Source organism: Lissotriton vulgaris, chromosome 6 (genome assembly GCF_964263255.1).
Source record: "Lissotriton vulgaris chromosome 6, aLisVul1.2, whole genome shotgun sequence".
NCBI lineage: Eukaryota > Metazoa > Chordata > Amphibia > Caudata > Salamandridae > Lissotriton > Lissotriton vulgaris.
Genome location: NC_141694.1, coordinates 475,133,559 through 475,160,192, shown reverse-complemented (window position 1 = coordinate 475,160,192; position 26,634 = coordinate 475,133,559). Strand labels below are relative to the sequence as shown.

Genomic DNA, 26,634 nt, shown 5'->3' with positions numbered 1-26,634 from the left:
TTTTAAAAGATACGAAATACTTTTTCGACATTTCATTTGGAAAAAGAAGGTCTCCAAGGGTCAAGCTCTCAGTGCTTCACCTAGACATAAGTCAGGGTGGATTGGCATTACCTCAAGTGCGCACCTACTATGAAGCCTCTCTTATGGATATACTAGTTCGAACAATAGATGCCAAGGGTTTGTTGGCCTGTTTTTTTGGGGTAAAGATGGTGCAGGATGCCAAATCCCAACTCCTAGTGCTTATTAAGATGGCTAAACTTTCCCAAAAAATTACATATAAAACAGTGCAGGAATATTGTGCGAGACTTCAAGCATTTTATTCCTCAACTACTCTATCTGCAGGGTATGAATATATGCAGCTCAATGAATGTAAAGTTTTGGGTCTCAAAATTACCAAACTTCCATTTAAGATTTTGGAGTACAAATGAGTTTAAAGAACTGGGAAATTTCTTGGTGAGGGGCAAATGTGTTACTTTGCAAGATTTACAAAAAAGGTGTCGATGCAAGCTGTTTTACTTTGGGTTCCAGTAGAAACTGCACCTATTGAAAAAATATTGTCTTCAGTCATGTACAGTCTCCTCCCCAGTAATGGCCACTATGTTTAGGACAAAGCTAAGTTGGGTGGGTAATTGGTACAGATTACTGCGGAATCAAGGAGAGTACCACTTGGTAGAAAGTTTTTTAGATAAGCTCACTCTGTTGACACAATGCACTTTTCTGAAGTCGAGTGGCGATTGATTTTGTAATTAGGTAATAATGCCTTAAGAGCGCAAATCTTAAGATTGCCATTTTGTTACTCTTGATGGCATCCTACACTCCTAAGGCCCTCCATAGAATGTATTCATAAATGGTGGATTGTAGTTTTTGCTGCCAGAAGCAGTGGTGGGTGACTGGCTCCACACTTTTTTTATACTGCCCGATGATTGTACATTTTTGGGTAAAAGGTATTTGCTGCTCTAAGCCTAGGACTGCAGATTAGGATAAAACCAGAGGCAAGTGTGGCACTCTTTGGTTTTCTGAAAGCGGAGGCAGAATATGCCATTGGTTAAAGGGGGTGAAACATGTATTGCGATTGCCTCTTTAGGCATAATAAAATGATTCTAACAAAGAAGTTTGAAGAGGCGTTTGCAAAAAGATTTGGGGGTATTAAAAGATTTGTTGCTTCATGGTCATTTATGGAGGTAATAGAGAACGCTCCAGCATAAGATTCTGTAAAAAAAAATTGTGATATATCGTGTTTATAATCAGGTATGAAGAGATAGTAGGTAAATTATCAAGGCACGGTTGCACTTTTACTAATGGTCACTTTTTATTAGCTATTGTATAAAACATTAATTTTATATCATACATGTTGCTATACCATCTTTTTAAAAAGGCCAGTCTTGAAACTAGGAGAATTAATATTTCTGGCATGTTTGCACTTTGTTGAAAGTGTACATGGTAGGCCAGAGATTGGAATCTGCCTTGATAGACTTTATCTATGAAGAGAATAACATATATTGCACAAACGTCATAGTATGTGTAATCTAGGCTGTCTGTACTACGTAGAGATTTTCTTATGTATTTTATTCGTTCTTGGTTTTTAGGGAATTGTAAGCCGAAGAGCGAAATCCAGCATGTTATACTTTATTTATGAACAGAAAAATATTGCTTGCACAAACATTATAGTATGTGCATTTTAGGCAAGTTTACCTTTTATAGAGATTTTCTAATGCATTTTATTCTAAGAAAATAAAAAGAATAAGGATTGTAGTTTTTTCTGTGAATCTCAACCGTAGACAGGTCTCTAATATGATGTATTTCATCTGTATTCATGACAACACTGCTAATGAATGTCTGCCTGACACAATATATTATCTCAATGTTCAAATCTATGATGAATATTTTAGGTGAATGTGTACCAGTAATTCATTTTCTATGTTGTTAAACTCCTTATGTATCTGCTAATAACAGTATTTGTTTTAAACAAACAGACCTGAACTGTGTGGCTACAAACAGATTCTAAGTTACAAAAGCATTTCCTACGATCTGTGGCTAATCTATTAGGCCAGACTATGAACGAACACCATGCTGCAAGTTTATCTAAAATTACTTCTTGATATTCAAGTGAACAAAGATCAATCAAAAACAGAATGGCTGCCCTGTATTTAACAGACTTTGAAGGCCATTGGCTGTGTGGAATTCTAGAAAGGTCCAAGGGCCAGATGTACGACCCTTACATTTTACGAGTTGCACATTGCAATTTACAACAGTGGCTCAGACATTGTTAGTGATTCCTAAAGGGGTCGCAAATTGCCAGTCTCATTAATACTCATGAGGCAGGTGCTATTTCTGCAGACCACCATGTCTGTGACTGCTTTTTTAACAGAGCAGTTTAAAAAAAATTCAGCCCATTTTCTTTAAAGGATAATGGGATGCATTTAAAAAAGAATAATGAAACATGTCCGTTTCATATTTTAGGGGCAGGCAGTGGTCCCTGAGACCACTGCCTGCTCTTCAAAAATATTTTCGCATCCATTCATAAAGGACCCCTTCGCATTTGCGAGTGGCCTACAACCTACTTGAAGTAGGCGGTAAATTGCGAGTGTTGTGCGACCCTAAATGCGGTTGATAAACAATGGTACATACCATTTAGACTTGCTGTTAGGAAGGGACGCCCTTGGCACGCCCCTTCCTAATAGCAAGTCGCAAACCCTATTTTGCGAGTTGGTATTTGATTACCGACTCGCAAAATAGGGTTTGTACATGGGCCAGACCAATTTTGCAGTCGCAAACGGGCCGATTTCCCATTTGCAATCACAAAAAACAGTTGTACATCTGGGCCCAAATCTAATCAAAAAAATATATAACCTAAATAATCAAAAGATGGTACTAGGAAAATATATTAGAATTAGGCTATAAAACTACTGGTCTAATGTGATAGTACATGGAAATCATGTCCTCGGGTATTTATGAATCCTAGAACAAGAGATGAAGAGAAGCCTCTACTTTAATTCCGATTAGGAACTCGACCTGTTTTATCATATGTAAAAACAAAAACTTGTCCATCAACAAGGACTGCCCAGATCCCTGCAATAGCGAGTCAGGTGACCGATAGACAATTACACTTTTCATGCTGCTTTGCACTAAAACTCTGTCTAAATCAGGAAGCAACTCCTTCATCCCCTGTTTTGGAATTTTAATATTTGATCGTGTTGTAAGGCCATGCCTTAATGCTTAATGAGTGATGAAGTATATCTCTCCCTGTAGCTTCCTATATCATGTTGGCTTGGAATTTAATATAAGAATTTGCTTAGTTTTTATTTATTTAAAATTGGTTGATGATTCAATTTTAGTAACCAATTATTCAATTGCTGGAATGATTTTATCGGAACAGGTTTATTTCTTTATTGCTTTTAGTTGAAACACATATTATATTTATTGACTGATTGATTGAAGCAGAAACATTTACACTCCCAAGCCTGTATTCTGGTATTTTGTAATCTACTGTGTTCATTTGCATCCAATTTATGCGGACATAATTTCTCCTCAGTATAAATTGAAGGCGCACAAGTGCCCTTAAGAATTCATGATTATTTTAGATTTTAAGGCGTCCTGGGATTCCTGAAGAATGCTATGAAGGTTAAAAAAATATTTTAAATGTAGGAGTCCTATAGGAGCATATATCCAGCTTTAAAATTCAAGCTTTATGAATTGAAACCCCTATGAAGGGGTCAGATGCTTTAGTCTATGAAAAACACTGCTACTTTATGAAGTTTTGTGACAGCGGCCCAATAGAGCTCAAAGTTCAGGGTGGTTTAATCGTAATTACAGCCCTGAGAGTGAGGTAGAGTCATGGCACCTGAACTCTAAGGGCCTCATTTATGGGTCCGTGCGTCACTTTTATGCCACCGGTGCGTCACTTTTTGTGACGCACCAGCAGCGTAAAAAATGTGCTTTGTTGCACCATATTTACAAAGTGACGCATCTAGGTAGATGAGTCACTTTGTAAACCCCTGCATTACATTATACATGCGCAAGGTATAATGTATGCAGGGGGGCGTTCTGATGCAATAAAAGGTCATAGAAGTGACGCAGTGAAATCTATAAGATTCCACTGCGTTCTCAGTGATAGTTAGATATATATATGGATAAGAGCGCCATGGGCAATGGCATTTGCTAATAAAAGTATATATTGGGTTCATTTGGGTCTGTCTTGTAAAAAAAATTCAGCAGGGACACAGTCTACCCCTGGTGCTCGTCTTCCTGTAAGTGCATGAAGGCCAGCTCTAACATCTGCCTTGTCAAATACCTTATCAGTAGAGTAGAAGTGTATTGATACAGATCCACAGTCATCTACTTCATCAATGGCATATTGAGAGGAAAAGTGGCTGACCCTCACATCTGTGTCAACATGATTTTCCAGGGGTGGTGACACTCCTCCCCTGCCCAATTTGACCAAATACCACAACCGTTTTCAATTATTGCTACCACATGCAAATTTTAATTCTAATCTCATATCCTCATCCCAGACTAATTTTTGGCACAAAGGATAGCCTGCTTATAAGTGGATAAAAATGTCTCAGAAAACGGTAAGTGTTGTTCTACTGTGCCAGTCAATATAAAAAAGCGCTACAAACAGTAAACATACAGATAAAATCTGCATTTGTTTGCAAATGTGCAGAGACCAGCTTGCAAAGAAAATTCTGCATACATTTTCCAGCTGTCTTAGTTCGATGAGCAGAAAACTTTCCAAGTGTGAGTAACGTGGAAAACTTTCCAAACATCTTAAAGTGTTCAAAAACGGAAATTGCTTGTTGAAAATAAACTTTATACCTACACCGAGAGTATCCTCTTTGATGCCATTTCCTTAAGATCACCAGAGATTTCCCTCTGAATTCTTCAACAACGGATTACTCAATTGTATGCCCGTCAACGAATGTAGATTCAGAGATTCTCAATAACACAGATCCTCATTTAGGACTGTTCGAGACAATAGTTTGAACAATTTACATTTCATACTTAGTACACTGCAGGATTTTCGTATGTCTCTTGTTCAGTCCAGGGAGTGTAATTTTCAATCAATACATTTGAAGCTAAGCTCTAATACTGCAACAAAATAAATCTCTCATGTATATATTTTCTGAAAGACATAGGAAACGATTTGCATCCCTTTTGTTACAAAGAAGCTTAAAATGTCTGGCACAAAAACAATTATGATTCTAATGCCACTTACCCTTGTAATAGGATTCATTTTTAGGGGTGGAAACGTTGACTGTAAGGGGTGCCCATCCAAAATGAACTCATGTACATGTGGCTATTCATAAAAGTAGCATGGTGCCTCTGGAATCACTCATACAGTTATACCCAAAACTGCTTCAAAGAATAGGATTTCCAGATTGGGAATAGGAGGCTCTAGCTTTCAGTGTAACACACGAAAAGAGTCTACTACAGGAAAATGTTTTCGTTTTGGAAAAAAAGACGAAATGGATACATTGACAAATACATGTCTTCACTTTAGCATTCTGTTTGCCTAGGGCAGCATCTGCCTATCTGTATCTGCCTAAGTGTGGAGGAGGTGGATTATTCCTATAAAACTATGGCTGACACTTCCATGGTCTTTATGAATTTACAAAAGTCACATATCTATTTGAGACAGGAGTAGATTTCTGAATCTTTTAAAGAGGATTGTGAATGAGGCATGCAAAGCTGTATGTTACCCGATGCTCTGGTGCAATGTTTTATTCGAAGCTAGGCAAAATTGTGGTTTGTTGTGTGCATGATGCCCTACCCATTAGCATCTATGACACATTTGGAGGTCATTTGTTGCAATCTGGCACCACCTATAAGCCTCTTATGCTGATACTTTAAGGTGGATGTCTATTTTTATTTTGAAAAACGATTTTCCTGATTACGTATCTTATTACGATTCAGCTTGTTTAGTGTTTATGTTTCCTCAGCCTTATGTAATCCGGTTTGCTGTTCTGTCATTGGGGGAAACTTTGGCATGTGTCTGATGGAATTGTGCCTGATTACTTCTTTTCAGCTTCACTGTTCAGTGTATGCTTGCGTTGGGTCTGGCATTGATGTCGGGTGTGGGATCAGGGCTGGGTGACTTGTTGTTTTTAACATGTTACTAATATTGTGATTAAAGGTAAGTTTTATCACCTAAAAAGTTCAAGATCACAAGAGTCTGTGGCTGGGAGACTACCCAATATTCTATTCATAATGGCACGTGGAATTTATTGATTTTGTATGTTTTTACTCTTCTATTCCTCACAGTAAAGATAAACCATGCAATAATATGTACCTTAGTACTGCTTTATTGTTAATAGTCCCTGAACCAAATCTGAAGGGCATTTTGTGAAAATCTATCCACTTTATGATAGAGCACACAGGAAGGGTGTAAGCAGATATGCATTGCTTATATTTGGATGATACTTGCTACCGTGAGTCCAGCAGTGTAAATGGTTACCCAAATATACAACCAAACTGTATACCACATTCAGCTTTTATAATCATCAGATGCTTTGTCGTCTATAATGTTACACTCTGCTCCAAGGCTCAGAAGGCCATGGACTGTTGTCCAGCTGCAGAAGAACTGTTCAATGTTTGAGGCTCACTTAGGTCCTGTTTATGATGTGGCCAGTTTGGAATTACCAGTTAAAAGGTATTTTGAGTATTCAATAATTATTGGGCGCATTAGATAGCTAAAAACTCGTGAAAATTCGGAGGTCAAACTTGCTGAAATTTAACAGGGGAAAAGTATTCGGTATTTACACTACCTTGTGGATTTTGGTGCGTTAAACACCAAAATCTAAATGTTATTCTCCATAAACTCACAATAGGGTATTTTTATAGAACATGATGACCAATGTAGCCCATTATATCATTATCTAACAGGTGCGCTAAATACCGCCTACACTGATAATCAGGGTCCTATAGGAAAATAAGACTGAAACAATTATAGAGCCCCTTCCTCTGATGGAAGGGGTGACAGAAAATACAACATTTAATCAATACATACATTAATAAATATATAATTCTAAAAACCAGTACAAAACAAGATTGTCTCTAGAAGTGTGTTTTAAATGGTGAATGATGAAAGCACATATTGTATTGTATACTGCTTCTGAATGAAGCCGACATATGGGGTGTAAAAATTTCTTGAAGGGCATCAATGCAAATTCAAGTGAATTTATGAAGCGCAGAACTGGAAATTTAATATGACCCCTTACCTTAAAGTGGGGAGAAGCATTCCTAAACTTTTGTAGATCACTGCTCCAAGGACATACACGATAGATTCATCTAGTTCTAGGAAGAAAAGGGAAATACAGAGAGCATGAGCATATTTCGCTGTCAACAATTCCCCACCAAATATATGAATGTGATATAAAATTTGCAGTCAATTGTGAAAATCATTTGCCTTTAATTTGCATCTGGGTGTTCAAAAAGAGAGCATGCCACTGTCAAGAACAATGATGGATATTTGCAGAACTGACACTTTTTATATTTTACTTTCCAACGAAGCAAATAAAATAACAAACTATCATGCATGATTTTTAGGACAACGTAATTCCCTTCAAAATGATTATTTATGAATTGCTTTTTATTTTGTATGGAGATGCTGGGCTGGGGTGGCGGTGGAGGAAATCTGCATTTTATTTTTGCATCAAATAGTGGGCAATACAAGCAATTGAAAATTGAATGGGGAATTTAGACCCAGTATTACAGAGTATATTTCAGACCTATAGAAATACAGAAGACAAAACGATGTAGAATCTGTACCCCGTGACCATCACACAAATGGCACTTATCTGGTGCATTTAAATATGAATGCAATGATCTGTGTGAGTATGACCCGGAAAACAATGAATCAAATACTTATAAATATGTCCACTTTTTTAATGTCTGTCATATCTATTTTCCATATATGTCGTTTTTCCTACCCTGTATCTGAGCCTACCCATGGTGTTAGGTAGATTTCCTGTCAGCCCAGGCATCTATCCAAGTGGGCAAGTGAGATTCATACTGCTATAAATTCTTGTCAGAAAGTGGCTCTAGTTAACCTAGTTCAGGGTTCTCCAAAGCCGATCCTGGAGGGCCGGGTCCATGCCAGGTTTGTAGCATATCCCCATTTAGATAAGTGTAGTTATATTAAAAATCTGGCTTGGATCCAGTCCTTAAGGATCAACTTAGTAGAACCATGACTTAGAGGAACAAACATCCCGTTCTAGTAAGATATCCATTTAACATAGTTCTAATTGTTTTCACATTTTTCCTCCTTTACTAAGTATAGGTACACACGTTTTAGGGCTTTAACCCTAGGGAGCCACTTTTTTAGTCACACAGTGGGTGCTTAAGTTTTGGAAACACTACAGCGATTGCAGATGCTGTGCACTCTGTATTGTTGTCGCTGTTATTTAGTGAGACTTTAGGTAACTGCAGAGATTTGAGAGAACCACTATAGAACTTAAGTCATTCAGTTTGTAAATCAGTTAACTTAAAGGCTAATCGAATTTTTTACATAAATCAGAACATCATATTTTAAAGATCCTGGAGTATAGGCCTGGGTGGTAAATTCCATTCCGCTCGTAGAATTTGCGGAATTTGGGTGATTTCGCGTACCGCGGAGAACGGAAAATTGGCCAAAATTCTGCATTCCGCGACTTCGCAACATTTTTTGCTTATTCGCATTCTCAAATGCGTGTTTGCAGGATATTTCCTCCCGAGCACGTAAACAGCGATTGCGAAGAGTAAAAAAGCATTGCAAACAAGCAATTCCGCGCGTTTGCGGAATTTCTGCGTGTTTGCAACAAGGTTTTTACCGTTTTGCGGATATTTGCGTAACGCGTTTACGAAAATTCCGCCCACCCCTAGCTTAGATGATTTGGGCACTTTGCTGCTGCTAAACAGTGCCAAAATGTAAGTGCTGCCTGTACAAATTGAACAATTTATTACAATTAGTTATCCATGATTGGCATATTTGATTAACTAGTAAGACCCTAGTAAAGGGCACTGAGTGTGATCAGGCCTATAAATCAAAAATCAAATGCTACTAATGGGTCAGCAGCACGGATTGTGTCACCCTGCAAAGGTAACTCAGACCTGCCGCAGCAGAGTCTGCGCGCATTTGAACTGCCATGTCAACCTGGCAAGAACTCCCACTTGCCGGGCCCTAATCTTCCCTTTTCTTACACATAAGGCACCCCTCACGTAATCCCAGTACCTTCATGGGTGGAATGGAGTGAAAGGTAAGACATGTACTGATGTATGGGACATGTCCTGATATTGAAATACTGTCAATTTCATTTTTCACTATTGAAAGGCTATCTGTCCCAAAGGATAGCATTGGAGATACATCTTGTAAGTGTAACTTCCCATTGGGACAAAATAGACAAATACATTTAAGGCTATCTGAACTCAGAATTCAAAAACACATCTTTTAGTCAAGGTGGATTTTAAATTGGTGCTAGAAAATGGCACTTTTAGAAAGTAAGAAAATGTATTTTTCTTTTTCCATATTGGATGCCCTTGGAACCCTTAATTGACACGAAGACAGTTAGGAAAAGCCGCTCTGGCTTAGAACTTTGGACTGGTTGAATATTGATTTGTTTGATCATGATTTGTGTTCTCATGTTTAATAACGTGATTTAACTTGTGATGCGAAAAAATGTTTGTGTAGGTTTGCAAGTCTTTAGGTATCACTCTCCGTCTCAAAATATTGAGTAACGAATGTTAGCATGTTAATATTCCTTAATTGAATTACAGGTCATGTGTATTAAGTAGAATGATCTTGTCAAAAAGTAAAAAAACAAAAAGAATAACTACCACCTACTTTTTTCGATTTCTTGCTTGTAGATCAAGGCCCATGGTGGTTGCAGATAAGAGCCCAACCCCAAATTGTTGGTACTTTTAGAAAGTTGGCATGTTCTTGTTTAACCATTCTGTGGGCCTCTGCCTGGTTGTAGATTGACTGTCTGGATTTGGTGTAACGGGGCAGAGGATGTCCATTCACTGTAGACAGCCACTGGGTGGGGGGTGTAGGTGTGCCTGGCCCTTCCTAGATGACTCAGAGCTGAGCTGAATAGACCTTGGCTGAATTTATAGTAGTGGGTTGAGTTTTCCCTGCACATGAATAGGGCTTGTCTCCCTTTTACAATGCTGTCTCCACCCCTGTGGTCATACTGCACCAGTGAGGACAGAACTGGTTTGGACTGGACTCAGAGACCCTGGTACAAAGAAGAACAAAGGCAAAATGGCTTATAAGTAGTGAACCTTAATACCCACAACGTCAGATCACTTCTGGACTCAAGAGGAACCTTTGCCAAGGAGAAGAGCTGGAAAGCTGTGAGGAGGAGCACTGTCCCTTTGCTGTGTGCTGTGTGGGTTTGGTCTGCAGTTGCAGTTTCTGTCAAGGAAAGGACAAAGACTGGAACTTTGCTGAGAAACCTGCTTGAACAAGAATGTCCCATGGCTTGTGTTCTGGTCTCCTCTTCTGAAGTCTCAGTGACACAAAGTCTTCACCCCCAGCTCTCCTGAACTCTGACCATGCAGTGCCTGTTCCAGTTTTGGGTCTCTGGAGGTTGTTCTGATGGGAACTGGAAGAAACCTTATGGAAACAATAAAAGCAATCTCTGATGCTGTCAGTGATGCTGCCGTGATGCGGCGACCAGCACTGAGGCCATGGGCATGGCTCGTGAACTGCACGACACACCGCCCTACCTGCACCACAGCTCCGACATCCATTGACGTCTACAGACACCTGCAGTTATTGGCCTTCCTGATGCCAGCACTCGCACAGACTTCATCACTGCCAGTACCTGCATCTAGTTATCCTAGCGCCGATAACCACCTAGATTATCTCCATGAACTTGCCAACTTCGCACCGCCTCACTGGAACCCACGCCTCACCACCAACGCAACTGACTTCCCCTGTCTTGGATTCGACATGTCACCTCGCCGCAGACAACACCTCGCCTACCCTGTGACAGCCAGGAAGCTGGCCTCGATCTCTGCACCAAAGCCTCACCTTTCCGATGCTGTGCATCATTATAGACTTCATTTTCCAAGGTACTGCTTGTGTTTGGGGATCCGTATGACTCCGTACCCGATGCCGCACACTTCTTAGCCGGCATCGTGCTATGATTTTATTGCTGTCATGACATCATTATAGCCCCGGCTGGATCTGGGAGCTGGAGCCGCAAAGACCATGTTGTCATTATCTCAAAAGGAAGCTATAGGACTGCAATTTGGATTTGTCACATCGAGAAAGCCCTCTGCCAATCGGCCATCAGGCAAAACACGTGTCAGTTGTTGTTTTTCGTGTGATATTACTGTTGGAAAGATGCAGTTAAATTGGCAAATCTTGCCTACTAAGAACTACTCTACATAAGTCTTGGAAATTATTCCTTTCATTACATCTGATTAAGGGGCACAGACCTCCAACCACAACTCGAATTATCCTTTTACCAGTGGCCCTTGGGTGCAGCCATTTGTGAGGCGCGTGCCATTTCTCACATTAGGTCTCTACAATGGTAGTGTGAATGCTAGATTCATTCACCCATCTCAGTAAACCATGTCATGTTCAATAGTTGCCACAAACTATTTGCTCCTCAGTAAGGATAGGGGTCTTATGGTGGCACTGTGAGATAGCTGGTCTAAAGGCTAACATATCTTTTGGGGGTGACTAGAATCAGTCTGGACACCAATCCCTTAGTTTATGATGTCTAAACGTGCAGATCCTATTTATCTTTAGGAACTACACGACAAGAGGGCGCCAACACTTTAGCAGTGGTAAAGGGCACAGAGTCCTAAGGCCACTTAAAATGAAAATGAGAACAGCAAACAATGGAGGAGGAAGGTAAAACATTTGGGGATGACAATGCAGAACGGTCCAACTCCAACAACACAATTTCTAGAGGTTTGTGGGAATGACCAGTTGTGACAAATGCCATTTTATTAGATCACAGGCAGCTAGATTTTTGTCTTTACCACCTGGACAAAGCGCAGACAGAACCTCACAATTGCAAGTGCAAGTGCAAGTGGCAGTTGGCTGTCCCTGTGCCTGTGGACATAAAGTTCATGAACGCTTTAGTGCGCATGCACTTTGAAATGGGTACAAGGGTTACCTATGAGGTAAGATGCCCCAGCCGTGGGGCTACTTTAATTCTGACGAGTCTTATGGCGTCCATGCATTGTTGTGGCTCACGATCCATTATATTTTAATACCTTTTTATGTAATACTGTGTAACTCTGTTTTTATCGCTAGGCTAATGAATGGATCAGTATTGATTTATCTATTTTGAAAGGTTTTAATTAACTATCACATACAGATTATATTGTATTCTTCTCCAAGGAGCAGTTACACAGCAATACAATAGAAATTTCACTCACAAGTCCAATTTGTTAAACGTGAAGAGAAGATTCATATTTTTGCAAAAGTTTTGCACAATACTTTCTGGAAAAATGCTTTCTATTCGTTCGTGTATTTTTCAAACAACTTCAACCTGACTTCTTTTGTATGTCTTATATATCGCTAACCCACATGTTGACTAAATAATTGAGCAGCCATCGAGGAAAAATCATTCTTTGAAATGCTAGGTACCAGCCTATGACGCACGCATATTGAAAGTGGGCCTATTCGTAAGAGACCACTCAGGCTGTGCTTCCATCATAATGGCATACACGAATAACTCCGGGCCTCACTAAGAAATCCTTTTCATTACTGATTATCAGAGGGCAGGCACTTTCACAACAGCCATCAACAGAGCTTAGGGGCACACATCAAACTATTCTCACATATGATGGAAACAGGCCCCGCTAAATTCAAACAAAGTGACAGAACAAAGAATCTGATAAGTTACTCAAAAAAAGGTAATATGTTGTAGTGATTTAAAGAGAGTTATTACCTGAGCTACTTAATAAGGTTACCAAAGCGCCTAGACGCCTTAGGGTATTAGCTGCGCTATAGAAATAAATAAATGAATAAATAAATAAATAAATATACCTACTCCTTGCTACCAGAAAAGACCGTCATCACAGGGTGTAGCTCCAACAAAAGATAAAGCTAAATGCTTGGAAAAAAGGTATGCCTAGAGCTTGTGGTACAGAGGTTCTCACAGAACTGGATGATTATCGGAAATAAGAGGACTCAGGTATAAATGGACTAACAAAGCACTGCTCCCTATCCAATTAGCTTTGCATGAAATGTCCTGTGAGCAGACACAATGACCCTCAATTGTACTACAATAGGATGAAACAGACTATATTTAATGGGTACAGTGGTGACCACATTTGACATTTTGATTGACATTTTGTTTGATCTTACTCAAGTTAATGAGCAAACGTGACACAATAGAGCAGTGACAGAGTAAATATTTCTAAACCAAAGCCACACATCTTGCAGTGCTAGTGTACACAGTCCTTTTTTTGGTTGTTGTTGTTGTTTTTTTTAAAATAAATCTTTATGAAGGCATTTTCATTTTATGCCCTCCTTGATTTTACATAAAAATCCCATATGTAGTAATTAAAGCTAATATATATGACCTCCACCCCCTCCCCCCAAGCTTGAATATGAACAGTAAAAAAAAAACACGGTAAATGATATATGACATTTTTGTATCCAAATTGTAACAAACATAATATGCATTTCCTCAATACAATTGCAAACAAATTAAATTATATAATTATCCAGCCAGATTCTGTATCCAACGTGTCAATGGGTCCCAAATTTTCAGCCCCGTCTTTTGTCTCTTTCTACCTTTCCTCCGATATATAGCCTTAAGATATATGTGGCCAAGAGTCTGGCCCGCCAATGTTGAAAAGCAGCAGGTCTAGCCATGCTGTGTTATATATCACAACAACTCGTAAGAGAGGGTCCGAGGGAGGTGTTTTACGACCAGACAGGCTAATACCCCCTGTGTAACTACTACAAAAACAACGAAGCCTGCAGGTCGAGTGGTGCTGAGATACAAGAATTAACACTGGTATAGATTAACTTAAATGACTGAAAAATCAGCTAGGCTAACAACAATTGCTGATTTAAGTCCTATCAGCCCACCTAATGGCGGAGCCTCATCATGTAGGACTTCCGGACCTAGGTTTGTGTGCGATCGCCCAGTTGTATTTTGGCAGCGCAACACTGGACCGAGGTACGGTCACCGCAATCATTCGTACACAAGGTGGGACTGATGTGTGCAGTGCAAAAATTAAATAAAGTGAAGTGGCTTAAAATGGCTATCAAAGCAAACAATCAGGCATTCGTCAGGGCCAAGTTCTTATCTGCTACTGCAATAACACTATCGTGTGTGCTTAAATGATGAAAACAAAATAAGAGTGATCAATTAAGACCATCCTACCACATCTTCTTAGTATTGCTACGTTGATGCAATTGGTCTTTCCCATCAGTGTGTGGGAAGTAAACCTCACCTCACCCGGCAACTGCTCGGACGAATAAGGCACCGCTCTGTCCGTCGGTACCTCGCGGCAGAATCTCGAGACGAATGCCAGTGACTTTTCACAGAAAGGCAGAAACATGTTGGCCCTATATAGATCTTTTTGGATTTCTACCGAGCAAGTTAGACAGTGATTTTTTCACACTGTCGTTTCACTATCTTTTAATCTGACATCCAGGCAAACACTATTAAAGGTCTTTGTTTGCTTTGATAGCCATTTTAAGCCACTTCACTTTATTTAATTTTTGCACTGCACACATCAGTCCCACCTTGTGTACGAATGATTGCGGTGACCGTACCTCGGTCCAGTGTTGCGCTGCCAAAATACAACTGGGCGATCGCACACAAACCTAGGTCCGGAAGTCCTACATGATGAGGCTCCGCCATTAGGTGGGCTGATAGGACTTAAATCAGCAATTGTTGTTAGCCTAGCTGATTTTTCAGTCATTTAAGTTAATCTATACCAGTGTTAATTCTTGTATCTCAGCACCACTCGACCTGCAGGCTTCGTTGTTTTTGTACTAGCCATGCTGTGGCCAAACATAATCTGAATACTGCCGTAGCAATAAATATGACCCCTTGAATTTCTTTTGGCCGCTTGTCTCCATCTAGACCAAGTATTAGTTCTGCCATCGTGATTTCGATTTGTATGTTAAAAAATTTGGATAGAAAGGTGGAGATTTCCCTACGTATTATACCCAATGTGACACATGTTGCAAATATGTGTACGATGTCTGCCTCATACTTCTTACAGCGAGGGCATTCCGTACCTCTACCCGACCCCCATTTAGCGATCTTTTCGGGGTATAATATAGCTGAAAAAAAGTTTAATAATATTGGGCTTGAAAGTTGGCCAACATTAGCCATAGTTAAGATGCCTTTAGTGATTTCTCACAGGTATCTTCCACCACATCTAATTTTTCGTGCCAGTTTTCTATAAATGTTTCAATATCATCCGGTAGTGCGGATATGAGGTTATTGTATATACCACCAATCTTTATAGTGGGAGTAAGACTTATTGTGTCAATTAAGTGATTTTTTCAAAATTTGGCTGGGCCTCCCCCTTTCTTCATTAAGAAATCTCTCATTTGTAAAAATTTGAAGAAGTCTGATTGGTTTAGTCCAAATTCTGATTTCAGTTCCTCGAATGATTTAAATCCTGTATTGCAGTAAAAATTACCATACTGGGTAATCCCTTCCCTTTGCCATCTTATCATGCATGCGTCCCTAAATGTTTCTGGGAGGTTGGTATTTCCTACTAACGTTATGTAGTAGGAAAATCTCCCAATACCCAAAACCTTTAGAACATTGTTCCAAGCTGAGTATACACCCCTTAGGGTTTTAAATCATACTTTTTTGTAGTAACAATTGTAGGTTAGTCGCCAGAGATGTGCTTTAGCTTCATTACCTAAAATTAATCCCTGTGGTGTTGGGATCGCTCCCTCGTATTCTGCGGGGTTGTTCGGGGTCAGCAATATGTTGCTATACTGTATGATCGTGGCCCACCAATATACTTTGAAATTCGGTAGTGCGAGCCCACCTCTTTCTTTTGGGAGTGTAATATATTTGAGTGCCCTACATGGTTTTTTGTAATTCCATATAAACTGTGAGAATAGGGTATCTTAGTCCTTGAATATTTGTGAGGTGAAATCTAAACAAATGGTCCTAAAAAAAATATAAAAATTTGGGAATATAGCATTTTTATGGCAATGCATCTTCCCACTAAGGTCAGATGGAGATTATGAATTCTCCTGAGGTTTTTGCTTGTTTGGTTTATGAGAGGTTCCAGGTTAATTTTGACGAGATCGTCTAGGTCTGATGTTATGTTCACTCCTAGATACATGGCGTTGGTAACTACCCGGTCATCCTGGTATGTGATCTTGCTATTAACAACTATCTGGGTTTTTCCCTGGTTAAGTTTGTATCCTTAAACCTCCCCAAATTGTTTGGCATATTCTTTCATTGCTTTCACTGCTACGCTAGGATATCCTGTAACTATTGCTATGTCATCCGCATAGGCTAGGGTATTAGTATTGCCATTAATAGTTTTGATTGGTGGTATCGCCAGGTTGGATTCTAGTCTGAGAATGAAAGGATTAATGAAAATAGCGAACAATAACGAAGAGCACGGCCACCCCTGTCTTGTCCCTCTGGTAACTCTGATGATCCCGGACATCTCCCCGTTTATTGCGACTACCGCTTCTGGATTTGTGTATAACATACGGGTAGCTTTAATGAATCAATCCCCGATACCGCACTTCGACATTGCTGTCCACAGATACTGCCAGGAGACCCTATCGAAGGCCTTCTCGGCATCTAAAAGTATCAGGGCCATAGGGTCTCCTGCCACTTCTGTAATGTCGAAGAGTGTAATGACCCTCTGGACATGATCAGTGGTCGATCGGCCCGGGATGAAGCCATGTTGGCGTGGAGAATTAATTTTATGTATATGTTGCGCCATTCTGGTTCCCAGCAATTTCGAGTATATTTTAGAATCGCAATTAATTAGTGTGATAGGGCGATAGGATCCCAGTTGTGCAGGGTCTTTGTTTTTTTTTGGGAAAACTACAATGTTTGCCCTAGCCCATGAGCCTGGTGGTTGCCCCCCCCCCCGTGAAGATATGCGTCATTAAAGTTGTTATGATTCCCTTCAGTGGTTTATGAAATTTAGCATAAAATTCGACCGGGATCCCGTCCAGCCCGGCTGCTTTCCTAGGGGGTAGGCTATTAATTGATAACAAAATTTCGACCCATTCTGGAATTTTCGCCAAGCTTTCTTGGTCTTCCACAGATAGCCGGGGAATAATAAATTGTTCTATATACCTTTCAATTTTACTTTGATTTTTATCAGTTTCCGTGTACAGATCCTGATAGTAAACTTGAAATGCTCTTCCTATTCCTATTTGATTTTGTGTAAGACCTTTTTCTGGGTCATTAATTTCTTTAATTGTATTGGCCATATTTTCTTGTCTTGTTCGTACTGCCAAGTGGTGCCCTACTTTTCGCTAAGTTCATATATGCTTTCTTGATTCGCCATAGCTTTTTCAGTTGCTTTATTGGTAAATATATCTGCCACTGTTTTTTGCGATAGCTACAGTAACCAGTGTTTCTTCGATTTTGTGCCCCTCTTGTACTGCCCTCATGAGATCTTCCTCTGCATTTACTAATCTTTCCTGTAGCGTTTCCATTTCTTTTTTTGCTACCCGGTTAAGGTTAAGGGAGAATCTTAGGGTCTCTTCCCTCATTCCTGCCTTTAAGGTGTCCCAGACTATTTCGATTGGAGCGGTCCCCATATTGTCCTCTAGGAACTCTGGGATCCATTTGTTTAAGCATTGACAATACTCTTCATTCAGAAGTAAGGCCCTCTCAAAAGTCCATAGATTCTGACTATGGCCCAGCCCTTCAATATCCATACAAAGCAGTGGATTGTGGTCAGATAAGACTCGGGGAAGTTTCTCTATTAAGCATTTTGATAAGATTGTATTGGAAATCAATATGTAGTCTAACCTTGCCAATTTATTGTGTGGGTGGGAGAAAAATGTATGACCCGGATCAGTGGGGTGTTTTGCTTGCAAACAATCCCCTAATCCGTGTGTGGTGCATATTTCTTGTATTGTACTAAAAACTCTTGGCTTCCTTCCTTTATATGGGAAGTCTGGCCTTGATTGCCAGTCCGGGGGTAGATTCAAGTTAAAATCGTCACACATGATAAATGGGGGTGACCAGTGAGCTAGTTCGTTTAAGATGAATATCCATAAATCTGAGTCATCTGTTAGTGTCCCATATATGGAACAAATCGTTGCTTTCTTCCCTTGACCATATAGGCATTCTGTTATTGTCCAGTGCCCTAATTTATCGGCTGTAGATCTGGTGAACTGTAGCCCCCCACTGATTGCCAGGATGGCTACCCCCTTGTCTTTGTTGCGTGTGATGTTGATATGATCAGTCTATATCCCATGTTTTTCAGCAGTTGTTGCTGTGACCCTTCCACATGTGTCTCCTGCATGCATATAATATTAGGACCTATTGCCTTGAGGCCAATTGCCACCCTTTTTTTTTTCTCCTTCATTGAGACCACAAATATTAATAGTTAAGATCCTTAGCTTAGCCATATTTTTTGAGATTCCTGGTTCAGCCTTGCTCTAACCTTTGTCTTGTGTTCTTCATTTCTGTTTGCAATTTTATTAGGTAATTGTGTAATTTTTCTTTTTTTTTGTTTTGGATCCTGGTATGACTATGATTACCCGTGTTTTATTTGCTTGTGCACTCTTCCCAACCGCCGCCCCCTACTCTTTCCCTCAACCCCAACCACCCCTTGAGGCTTCCTGAATCCATTAGGATCCAGGTGTGGGCGTCAGTCTGGTCAGTGTGCCCCAGCCCGCCCCGCCTCCCGAAGCCTAGTGTGCTGGACATAAAATACAATTTGGAGTGCCAAAATAGAGTTCCTCAGTGTCTTAGTAGATATCCATATATTACGTCATAGTTTGTATATTAGTTTTTTTTTCTTTTTTCCTTTTCACTCCATCTTTTCTTCAGAAGGATTGAGCCCAATACTTCATTTGCTTTCTGGATCTTGTCTACACTCTGGTTTTTGTTGTCTTTCTGTTTTAGGGTTACTTGAGAAAGAACTTTCTTTAAGGAAAGCCTGAGCCTGAATTTCACTTGTGAAACTTCGTGTTGTCCCATTGATAATAATTTTTAGTCTGGCTGGATCTTGCAGAAAAACGGAGGCCCCTATTTGCTCGAATGGTGTAATTAGTTGCCTCAGCCTCCACCTCCGTTCCACCATAACATGAGCATAGTCAGGTCGAGCGAAAAACATGAACCCCTTGTGTTCCCTCTTGCTGTTGGGCCAAGCGAGATCGTATATGGCTTCACGAAGCAGAAAATTCTCAAAGTATATCAGTACTGCTCTTGGGTGTGGCGGAGGATTGTGAGTTCGCTTTGAGAGAGGTAATGGAAAGCGATGGACACGCTGTACCTCCCTCTCCATTTCCCACGACTGTAGTTCAGGGAAGGCTGCATTAGGGAGGGAGATCATGAAGACCCTTATATCTTTTCCTTCTATGGCTTCGGGGATTCTGAGGAAGCGGAGGTTGTTTCGTCTAGCTCGGTTTTCTTGGTCTTCAACCTTTAGCATCAGATCTTTTATAATACCGTCTTGATCTTTACCTTGCGTTTGGAGGCTAACAAGGTCTTTTTCCAGGTTTTCGGTCCGTGTTTTCACAGAGACCATTTTGTCCGATATTTCAGAGCAAGTTAGACCTACTTTTTTGATCGCTCCTTGTAGCTTTTGTATGGCGGTGTGATTCTTGTTGTTGTCTGTTTTAACTTCTTCGTGTAAGCTTTTAAATGAACTAAGTATTTCGCTCAGACATGGCTCTGCCTGTTTTCCAGTCAGCCTTGTACGTCCCTGTTGATTATGACCACTCCCTGTGGTCCCGTTCAGGACAATTTGCTGATGGTCTGATTCTGATATATATTTGGGAGCTAAGTTTTTTCCTGTATATTTTGTTTGTTCTGTATTACTCCCTTGGTCTGTAGTTTCTTCGTATATCACTTTATGGTTTCTTTTTTGTCTATCTCTCTTTTTTTTAAACTTTTTCCTTGGGGTATTGTCCGGACCGCATTCGTTCACTTTGCTTACATTTCCTTACATCTGATAGTTCTGAGAGCTCTGGGGTTGATGGATCAAGGCTATGATTGTCGCTTGAGTCACTTACTTTGCTAGACGTCTACCCCGCGGTTTCATAAATATCCGAGTCAGAATCCTCTATAGCGGCTTGGGTTTCAGAATATTGTATTGTAGTTTTTGTTGGGGAAGAAGGGTGATTGGGAGTTGGCTTTGTGTTTAAAGGCTTAGGCGTATTATCCAATCTTTCGGGTTGAATTTTGGCTTTATTCCCCGTTTCGTTTCCCCGAGCGTGGTCTGGCGTTAGGAATCCGAAATCGGGCACTGGTCTTGCGATGTGATTCGTTACTGCTCCAAATGTGGCTCCAGGAGCTACGTGGTCCTCCCTGTTCGGCCCATTGATCTCACAGATTCGATCCCCTAAGTCACCAGGTAGGGCCCTTAGGTTTGCTGGTTTGGGTGAGTCACCTATCCCTTCCTTAAATAAAGGGGCAAAGATATTTGAAATCCTTGGCTGAGACTCTATTGGCTGACCAGTGGTTTTGGCGGATGCTTTCAAGTTCTTGATTGCTTGTAGTCGTTTTGCCTTTTGGCCATCAGTTCCAGATTGTCGTGGTTGTTACCTTCTGTATCCTTCCCTGTATACTTCCCTGCATCCTTCCCTTTCCCCTTTTCTCTCCCTTGCTTTCCTTGTTTTATATGCTCCTTTTCAGTATTTTTCTCGCTGTGTATGCCTTTCTTATCTTTGTTCTTTTCTTTATCTTTGTCATTGTCCTTGTCTTTGTGGTTGTCTTTGACTTTATCTTTATCTTGGTTTTTACTCTCTTTTGCCTTGGCCCCCCTAGTTTCAGGTCTTCTTTGAGAGTCCTTGGTTCTCAGAGAGCTCCCTGCGCTCTGGGTGTTCTGAATGATCTCTAATTCTCGAGCATCTTGCGCGTCTTGTGATTCAGGCGCTCCTTCTAATGCTTCATGTGGAGGTTGTGCGGCTTGATGAGAGGTCTGATCGCTTGGCTCTGTCGCCCCTATTTCCATCATTTGGCTTGTTGTTGGGTGTAGGCTTGAATCTGCTGACGTAGGGATAAGGGTTTTCCGTGGCTCTGTCGCTTGAGCTTGATCTTGAGAGCCCTTGTTCTCCTGGTAACGAAATAGATTTAACTTTAACCTGCATTTTTTTTAAGGGCTTTTTTCACTTCTCCATGCTAGAGACGCCTGGAGGTACACGTGTACTTCCGTTGCACCTCTCCCTGCCTCCCTTGATAGGCTCTTTGCCAAGTTTCTTGCTCCCAACACAGACTCTGACTCCACCAGTTCGTGTGCACTATTGGATCTCTGTCTGAATCTCGGTCTTGTATCCTGTGTCCTGTATGTTCTGACTCTAGATCCCTAGGTCTCCTTGACAATGACCTGTGTGAGTCGATCACCGATTCGACTGCGGGGGCCGCGAGGGATGCGGAGGAAGACGGAGGAAGACCGAGTGGGAGAGCAGCAAGTCAGGAGATTTCAGCAGAGAGATCGAGATCGAGTGTCTGCACATGTCCGTAGTCTAGAGGATTTCAACAGGTCAGTGAGATAGTGTGAAGCGTCTGGGTGCGGGAGACTACAGGGATCTGGAGACGCTGATATTGTTGTTGATATTGCTGTTGTTATATCCGTTTCGCTCCATTTTTCTCCGTTTTGCTCCGTTGGTGATTGTTGACGGCCGCTGCTCCCTAGCTCTGGCTTCACTTCGCAAGGCTTCATGAGGCACTCAAGGCGCACGGTGCAAGTTGCAAGGCGCAAAAAGCTACTGATGCTGGTGGTGGTGACTTGTGATGCCTTGTGAGAGCGGCCGAGGCTCTTCAAAGTGACTGAAGGGTACAAAGCTTGAAGTGCGCTCAAAAGTTAGATTCAGTGACATATGGGGGTCATTGGTGGTTGACAATTGTTATTTTGTAAAACTGTGTTGCCTCAACGACACCTTGCGGATACCGGAGCTGATTGTCACTTTCTTTTGTTTTACTCTAAATCCTTCTATTACCGCGACTGTACTGCTATCTTTGCAACGGCTATACCCAACTTGGCGGCCTCAGACCGCTTTGATTGATCGATCACAAAAAGTCAGTTTTGATAATAGCTTTTGGGTTTAAAGAGGAATAAGGAGTAAGGAATAAAGAATAAGGCAGTTCTTTTTTTTCCCTCACTCGTCGCTCGTTAGCTGGTGATTTGAAAAAGATATCAGTTGTTCGATCATTAGTTGTTGGCCGAAAATCTTGATGCTTTTTAAAAAACAAAATGTTCAGGATGGTATTGTAATATTAGCAAACCGTATCTTGGTCTGGAGAAGGTTTTTAGCAAGGGGTTCTGAAGAATCGAATTTGTACCTCGTGGTTAATCATGTATCTCACCTTGTCTCCTCCACTACCACTGCTTCCATCACTACCATCTACTCACGGAACCACTGACTGCAGCTTGCGAGATCTCTGTTCCGTACATCTCTCCGCTTACCGCTGCTCTCAAGTTCCTGTTCTCAACTCAACACCACATAACCAGCGAAAAATGCTTAGGATTAGGATTGATTCACAACGGCATAGTCCAGCATAGTCCAGCACTCAGGTCAGGGCTAGCGGAGCGATGCTCAGCGACTGGTCACGCCGATGCCATCTTGCCTCTGACACCTGGGGGTGTCAGAGTTTACACAGTCCTTAAATGTACCTACTTTAGTAAAGGTACTAGAACAAGGCCTGGGTGGAGCTTGTGGAGTTTCACTACATTGAATTTTGCAGAGTTACAAGAAACTTACATAAATTTCTGCAGAATTCAGAGAATGGATGCATATAGGCACTTCACGCTGCTTGTGCTGTGATTTAGTACCAGGAACTCATTCTGTTCTGAAAAAACAGGGTGAATAGCACCATGAGGTGGACCAGAGGGCGCAGCTTCTTGAGTAGATTTTCCAGCTGCTCAATAAATGTTCTACTCAAATGGCAGCTCTCTGACCTTGAATGGTTGTGACCTCCTGCGACCGCACATGGCGGAGAAATCTCACCATATATATATATATATATATATATATATATATATATATATATATATATATATATATATATATATATATATATATATATATATATATTTGTAAAGCGCAGCATTCATCCCTAAGGATATCAAGGCGCTAATGGCAAGAAAGGCCAGGGTGCTGGTGGGGTAGGAAACAGATGGATGTTAGTCTTTGGGGAACAGATGAGTTTTTCGTTTTTTTCGGAATGTTAGGTCGTTGGTTGTGAGACATAGATACAAGGGGAGTTTGTTCTATTTCCTAGCCGCCAGATATGAAAAGGAGCGCCCTCCTGTCCTCACTTTCTTGATGCGCTTAGTTCTGGCTAATGCTTGATGGAGTGACCGAAGGCTCCTTGTGGGAACATAGAACTTGATTTTCCCCTGCAGTATTCTGAGGCCGTTTTGATGCAGTACTAAATGTGCATGACTGAGCAGTTTGAATACTGCTCTCTGTTGTATAGGTAGCCAATGCAGGTTTTTCATGCACATTGATGCTGCGCTTAATCTACACTAGCCTGGCTGCAGCGTTTTGCGGCACCTGTAGCCGTGTGAAGAGGAGCTTGTTCATGCCCAAGAATAGTGCATTTCCATAGTCAAGCTGGCTTATGAGCAGGGCCTGCGTGACAGTTTTTCTGCAATCCAGCCGGATCCATGGGAAGAGTCTAGTTAGCAGTTTCAGGTTCACAAAGCCCTTTCCACAAAGGCCCGCACATGGTCCTTCATGGAGAGGGTATTATCGATAATGATGCCCAGGTTTCTTGCTCATTGCTTGGGTGTTGGGGCAGTACCAAGGGTTTGCGGCCACCATGTGGCATCCCAAATTAAGTTGGCGCCTCCAAAAAGCAGGATTTCGGATTTCCCGGCATTTAATTTCAGATAGTGCTCGGACATCCATTGTGCCATCTCTGAGAGGCAATTATGCAGTTTTATTTTAGTGGCTTCAGCTCTTTCCTCGAGGACTACCATCAGCTGTGTGTCATCCGCATAGGAGCAGATGCCAATTCCCCATTTTCTACTGATTTTCGCCAAAGATGATACATAGGTGTTGAATAGAGTGGGCTCAGTGATGCCCCCTGCGGGAAACCACAGCTGATGGCGCTAGGTTTGGATTGGAAATGACCTAGTTGAACTGTTTGTGTTTGATTACTTAAAAACGAACTGAGCCATCCCAAAGCTTTGGAATGGATTCCCTTTTCATAGAGGGTATCCTGCATTTTGTTGTGTGAGACCGTGTCGAATGCTGTCGACAGGTCTAACAGTTTCAGGGATACAGCTCCTCCCTGGTCAGTGTGCGCTCTGATGTTGTCCAGTACTGCCAGTAGCGTGGCCTCTGTGCTGTTGGTAGCCCTTAAACCTGTCTGTGAGGGGTCAAAAAAATCGTTAGTTTCTAGGTAATTTGATAGTTGTCTATTTACTAACCTCTCCAGCACTTTGGAGAGGTATGGTAATTGAGAGATTGGCCGAGAATTTTCGGGGTTAAGCACATCTGTTCCTGCTTTTTTCAATAAAGGGATTACTACAGCCTGTTTCCAGATGTCTGGAAAGGCAGCAGCTTGAAGTGAGTTATTGAGGAGCTGCGTGACATAGGGTCAAAGGATTGGGGCAATCTGAGTGAAAATGAAATGAGGGCAAGGGTCTAGGGGGGAACCAAACTTTACTTCACCCATTGCTTTTAAGACCTCGGTCTCAGTGAGACGAGAGAAATTCCTCATCTCTGAGGGGCTTCTGGGTGTGTGGTCCAGAAATTCCGATTAGTTTTGTCTGTTTTTGTGATCGGGCTGAAGGTAGCGTAAATTTTACTTATTTTCTCCGAAAAGAAGTTGCTGATTTTTTCGCAAGCTTCTATTGAAGAGGTAAAGTTTGGGACATACTAGCTTGTTTGCTAAGTTCTTTGACTATTTTTGTGTAGAGCTCCTTTGCTGAATTACAGTTTTCATTAATTCGTTGTGCAAAGTAAGTCTTTTTTGCATTTCTTTAAGCGTTATTGTAGGATTTAAGTTTAGATTTGTACCGTGATCTGTCGGTTTCCTGTTTGGACAGTCTCCATTGGTGTTGTATATTTTAACATTTCCTTTTAAGTACCTTGAGTTGTGGTGTGTACCATTTCTTAGTGGTGTGTCTATGTGATTGCTTTGATTTTCGCATAGGTGCGAGTTGGTCTAATGTTGCTCTGATTTCCGTTTCCAAGTTATCTCCTCCCGTATCAACAGGGAGATTGCTCAGGTTCAGGGTGTTATGGCAATAAAAGTGTGATTAGAAGGATGTATTGGTGATAGTCTCCAGGCCCTATTGGTTGACTGCTGGGGGTTCCAGGCTTTTTTTTTTAGTTTAGCCGGTAAACCCAGTGAGAATGATATAAGCGAGTGGTCTGCCCATAATAATGGTTTTATCTCATGAATTAGAGTTTGTTCGATGTTAGAAAATAGTAAGTCAATGACTGAAATTTGTTCTGGGGGATGACAAGTCTCGCTCACATATGTTAACTTACCGTTAGTGGGCCGGGCATGAGAAAAAACTCTGCCACGCGGTGGTTGTCAGAATTTGTCTGGAACTCCGTATTACGGAGCAGAATATTTTGCCTACCCCAAACTAGAACCTGGCATACCATGACACTCTGAATATAGTCAATGTTAGTAATGGGATTACGGATTGAAGGGGTGAAACCCTATTCAAGCAGGAACCACAATCTTAGTCCCGGTGAGACAGAAGCAAATCCCAAATTAACCTGTGTTCAACCCTGTGGAAGCTGGCACAGCAATTAGGCTTAACTTTAGAGGGAGTGTGTAAAGTATTTATGCAGCACTTCAAACAATACTAAAGTGAAAACACAACACAAGAAAAATCTCACAACAATTTCGAAAAATAGAATAATTTTAAATAAATTAGGTAAGACCAAAACAATAAAAATCCAATCAGTATAACCAGAGATATGCAATTTCTAAGATGTAAGTGAAATAGCACCAAAAAGCACAAAGTGCCAATGGTGGACATCTGGTCCCACCAGACCAGCACAAAGTCACAAGTTTAGGCCAACTGCGATGGAGCGCAGGGTGGCTAAAAGGACCCTGTGAGGCCCACTGAACAAGATCACTCCTAGTTTGGGAGCACTGCGAGGTCCTGCATCAAGAAAGTGCCACTTAGCCGAGGTGATGCGTTGGTTCCAAGAAGCTATGGAGATGTGATGTGAGGTCCTGCATCATTGTCGAGGATCCAGTCAGTGATGGTTTGTGATGTGAAGTCTAGCAGCAAGGAGGCTTTGTGCAGTTGAGGCAATGTGTCTGTTCCGAGGAGCTGTGAGACTGGTATGCGAGAACCTGCTTAGTCTTTGATGCTGCCATCGATGAGAGATTTGTGGTGCGAGGTCCTGCTTTGTGAAGCTTCACACAGTAGCAGCTCTGATGCTGGCTGTGAGGTCAAGGCAGATTCCTTACACTGGGAGAACCCTTGCAGCAGAGTATGCACCAGTTCTGCTCGAGGTTGTAGCGTGCAACAAAGGCAATGCATTGGTTCTGCTGGAAGAGCACATTCAGG

At 41.3% G+C, this 26,634-nt stretch overlaps 1 protein-coding gene across 3 annotated transcripts in view; it reads right to left on the bottom strand.

Annotated features, from left to right (window-relative positions):
* ADGRB3 (adhesion G protein-coupled receptor B3) overlaps positions 1-26,634 on the bottom strand; it is a 1,725,994-nt gene that overhangs the window by 717,540 nt on the left and 981,820 nt on the right. For all 3 annotated transcript variants that reach the window (XM_086926462.1, XM_086926464.1, XM_086926463.1), the window contains exon 14: positions 7,218-7,293. In XM_086926462.1, coding sequence (XP_086782588.1) covers positions 7,218-7,293 — 76 coding nt within the window. The remainder of the gene's footprint in view (positions 1-7,217; positions 7,294-26,634) is intronic.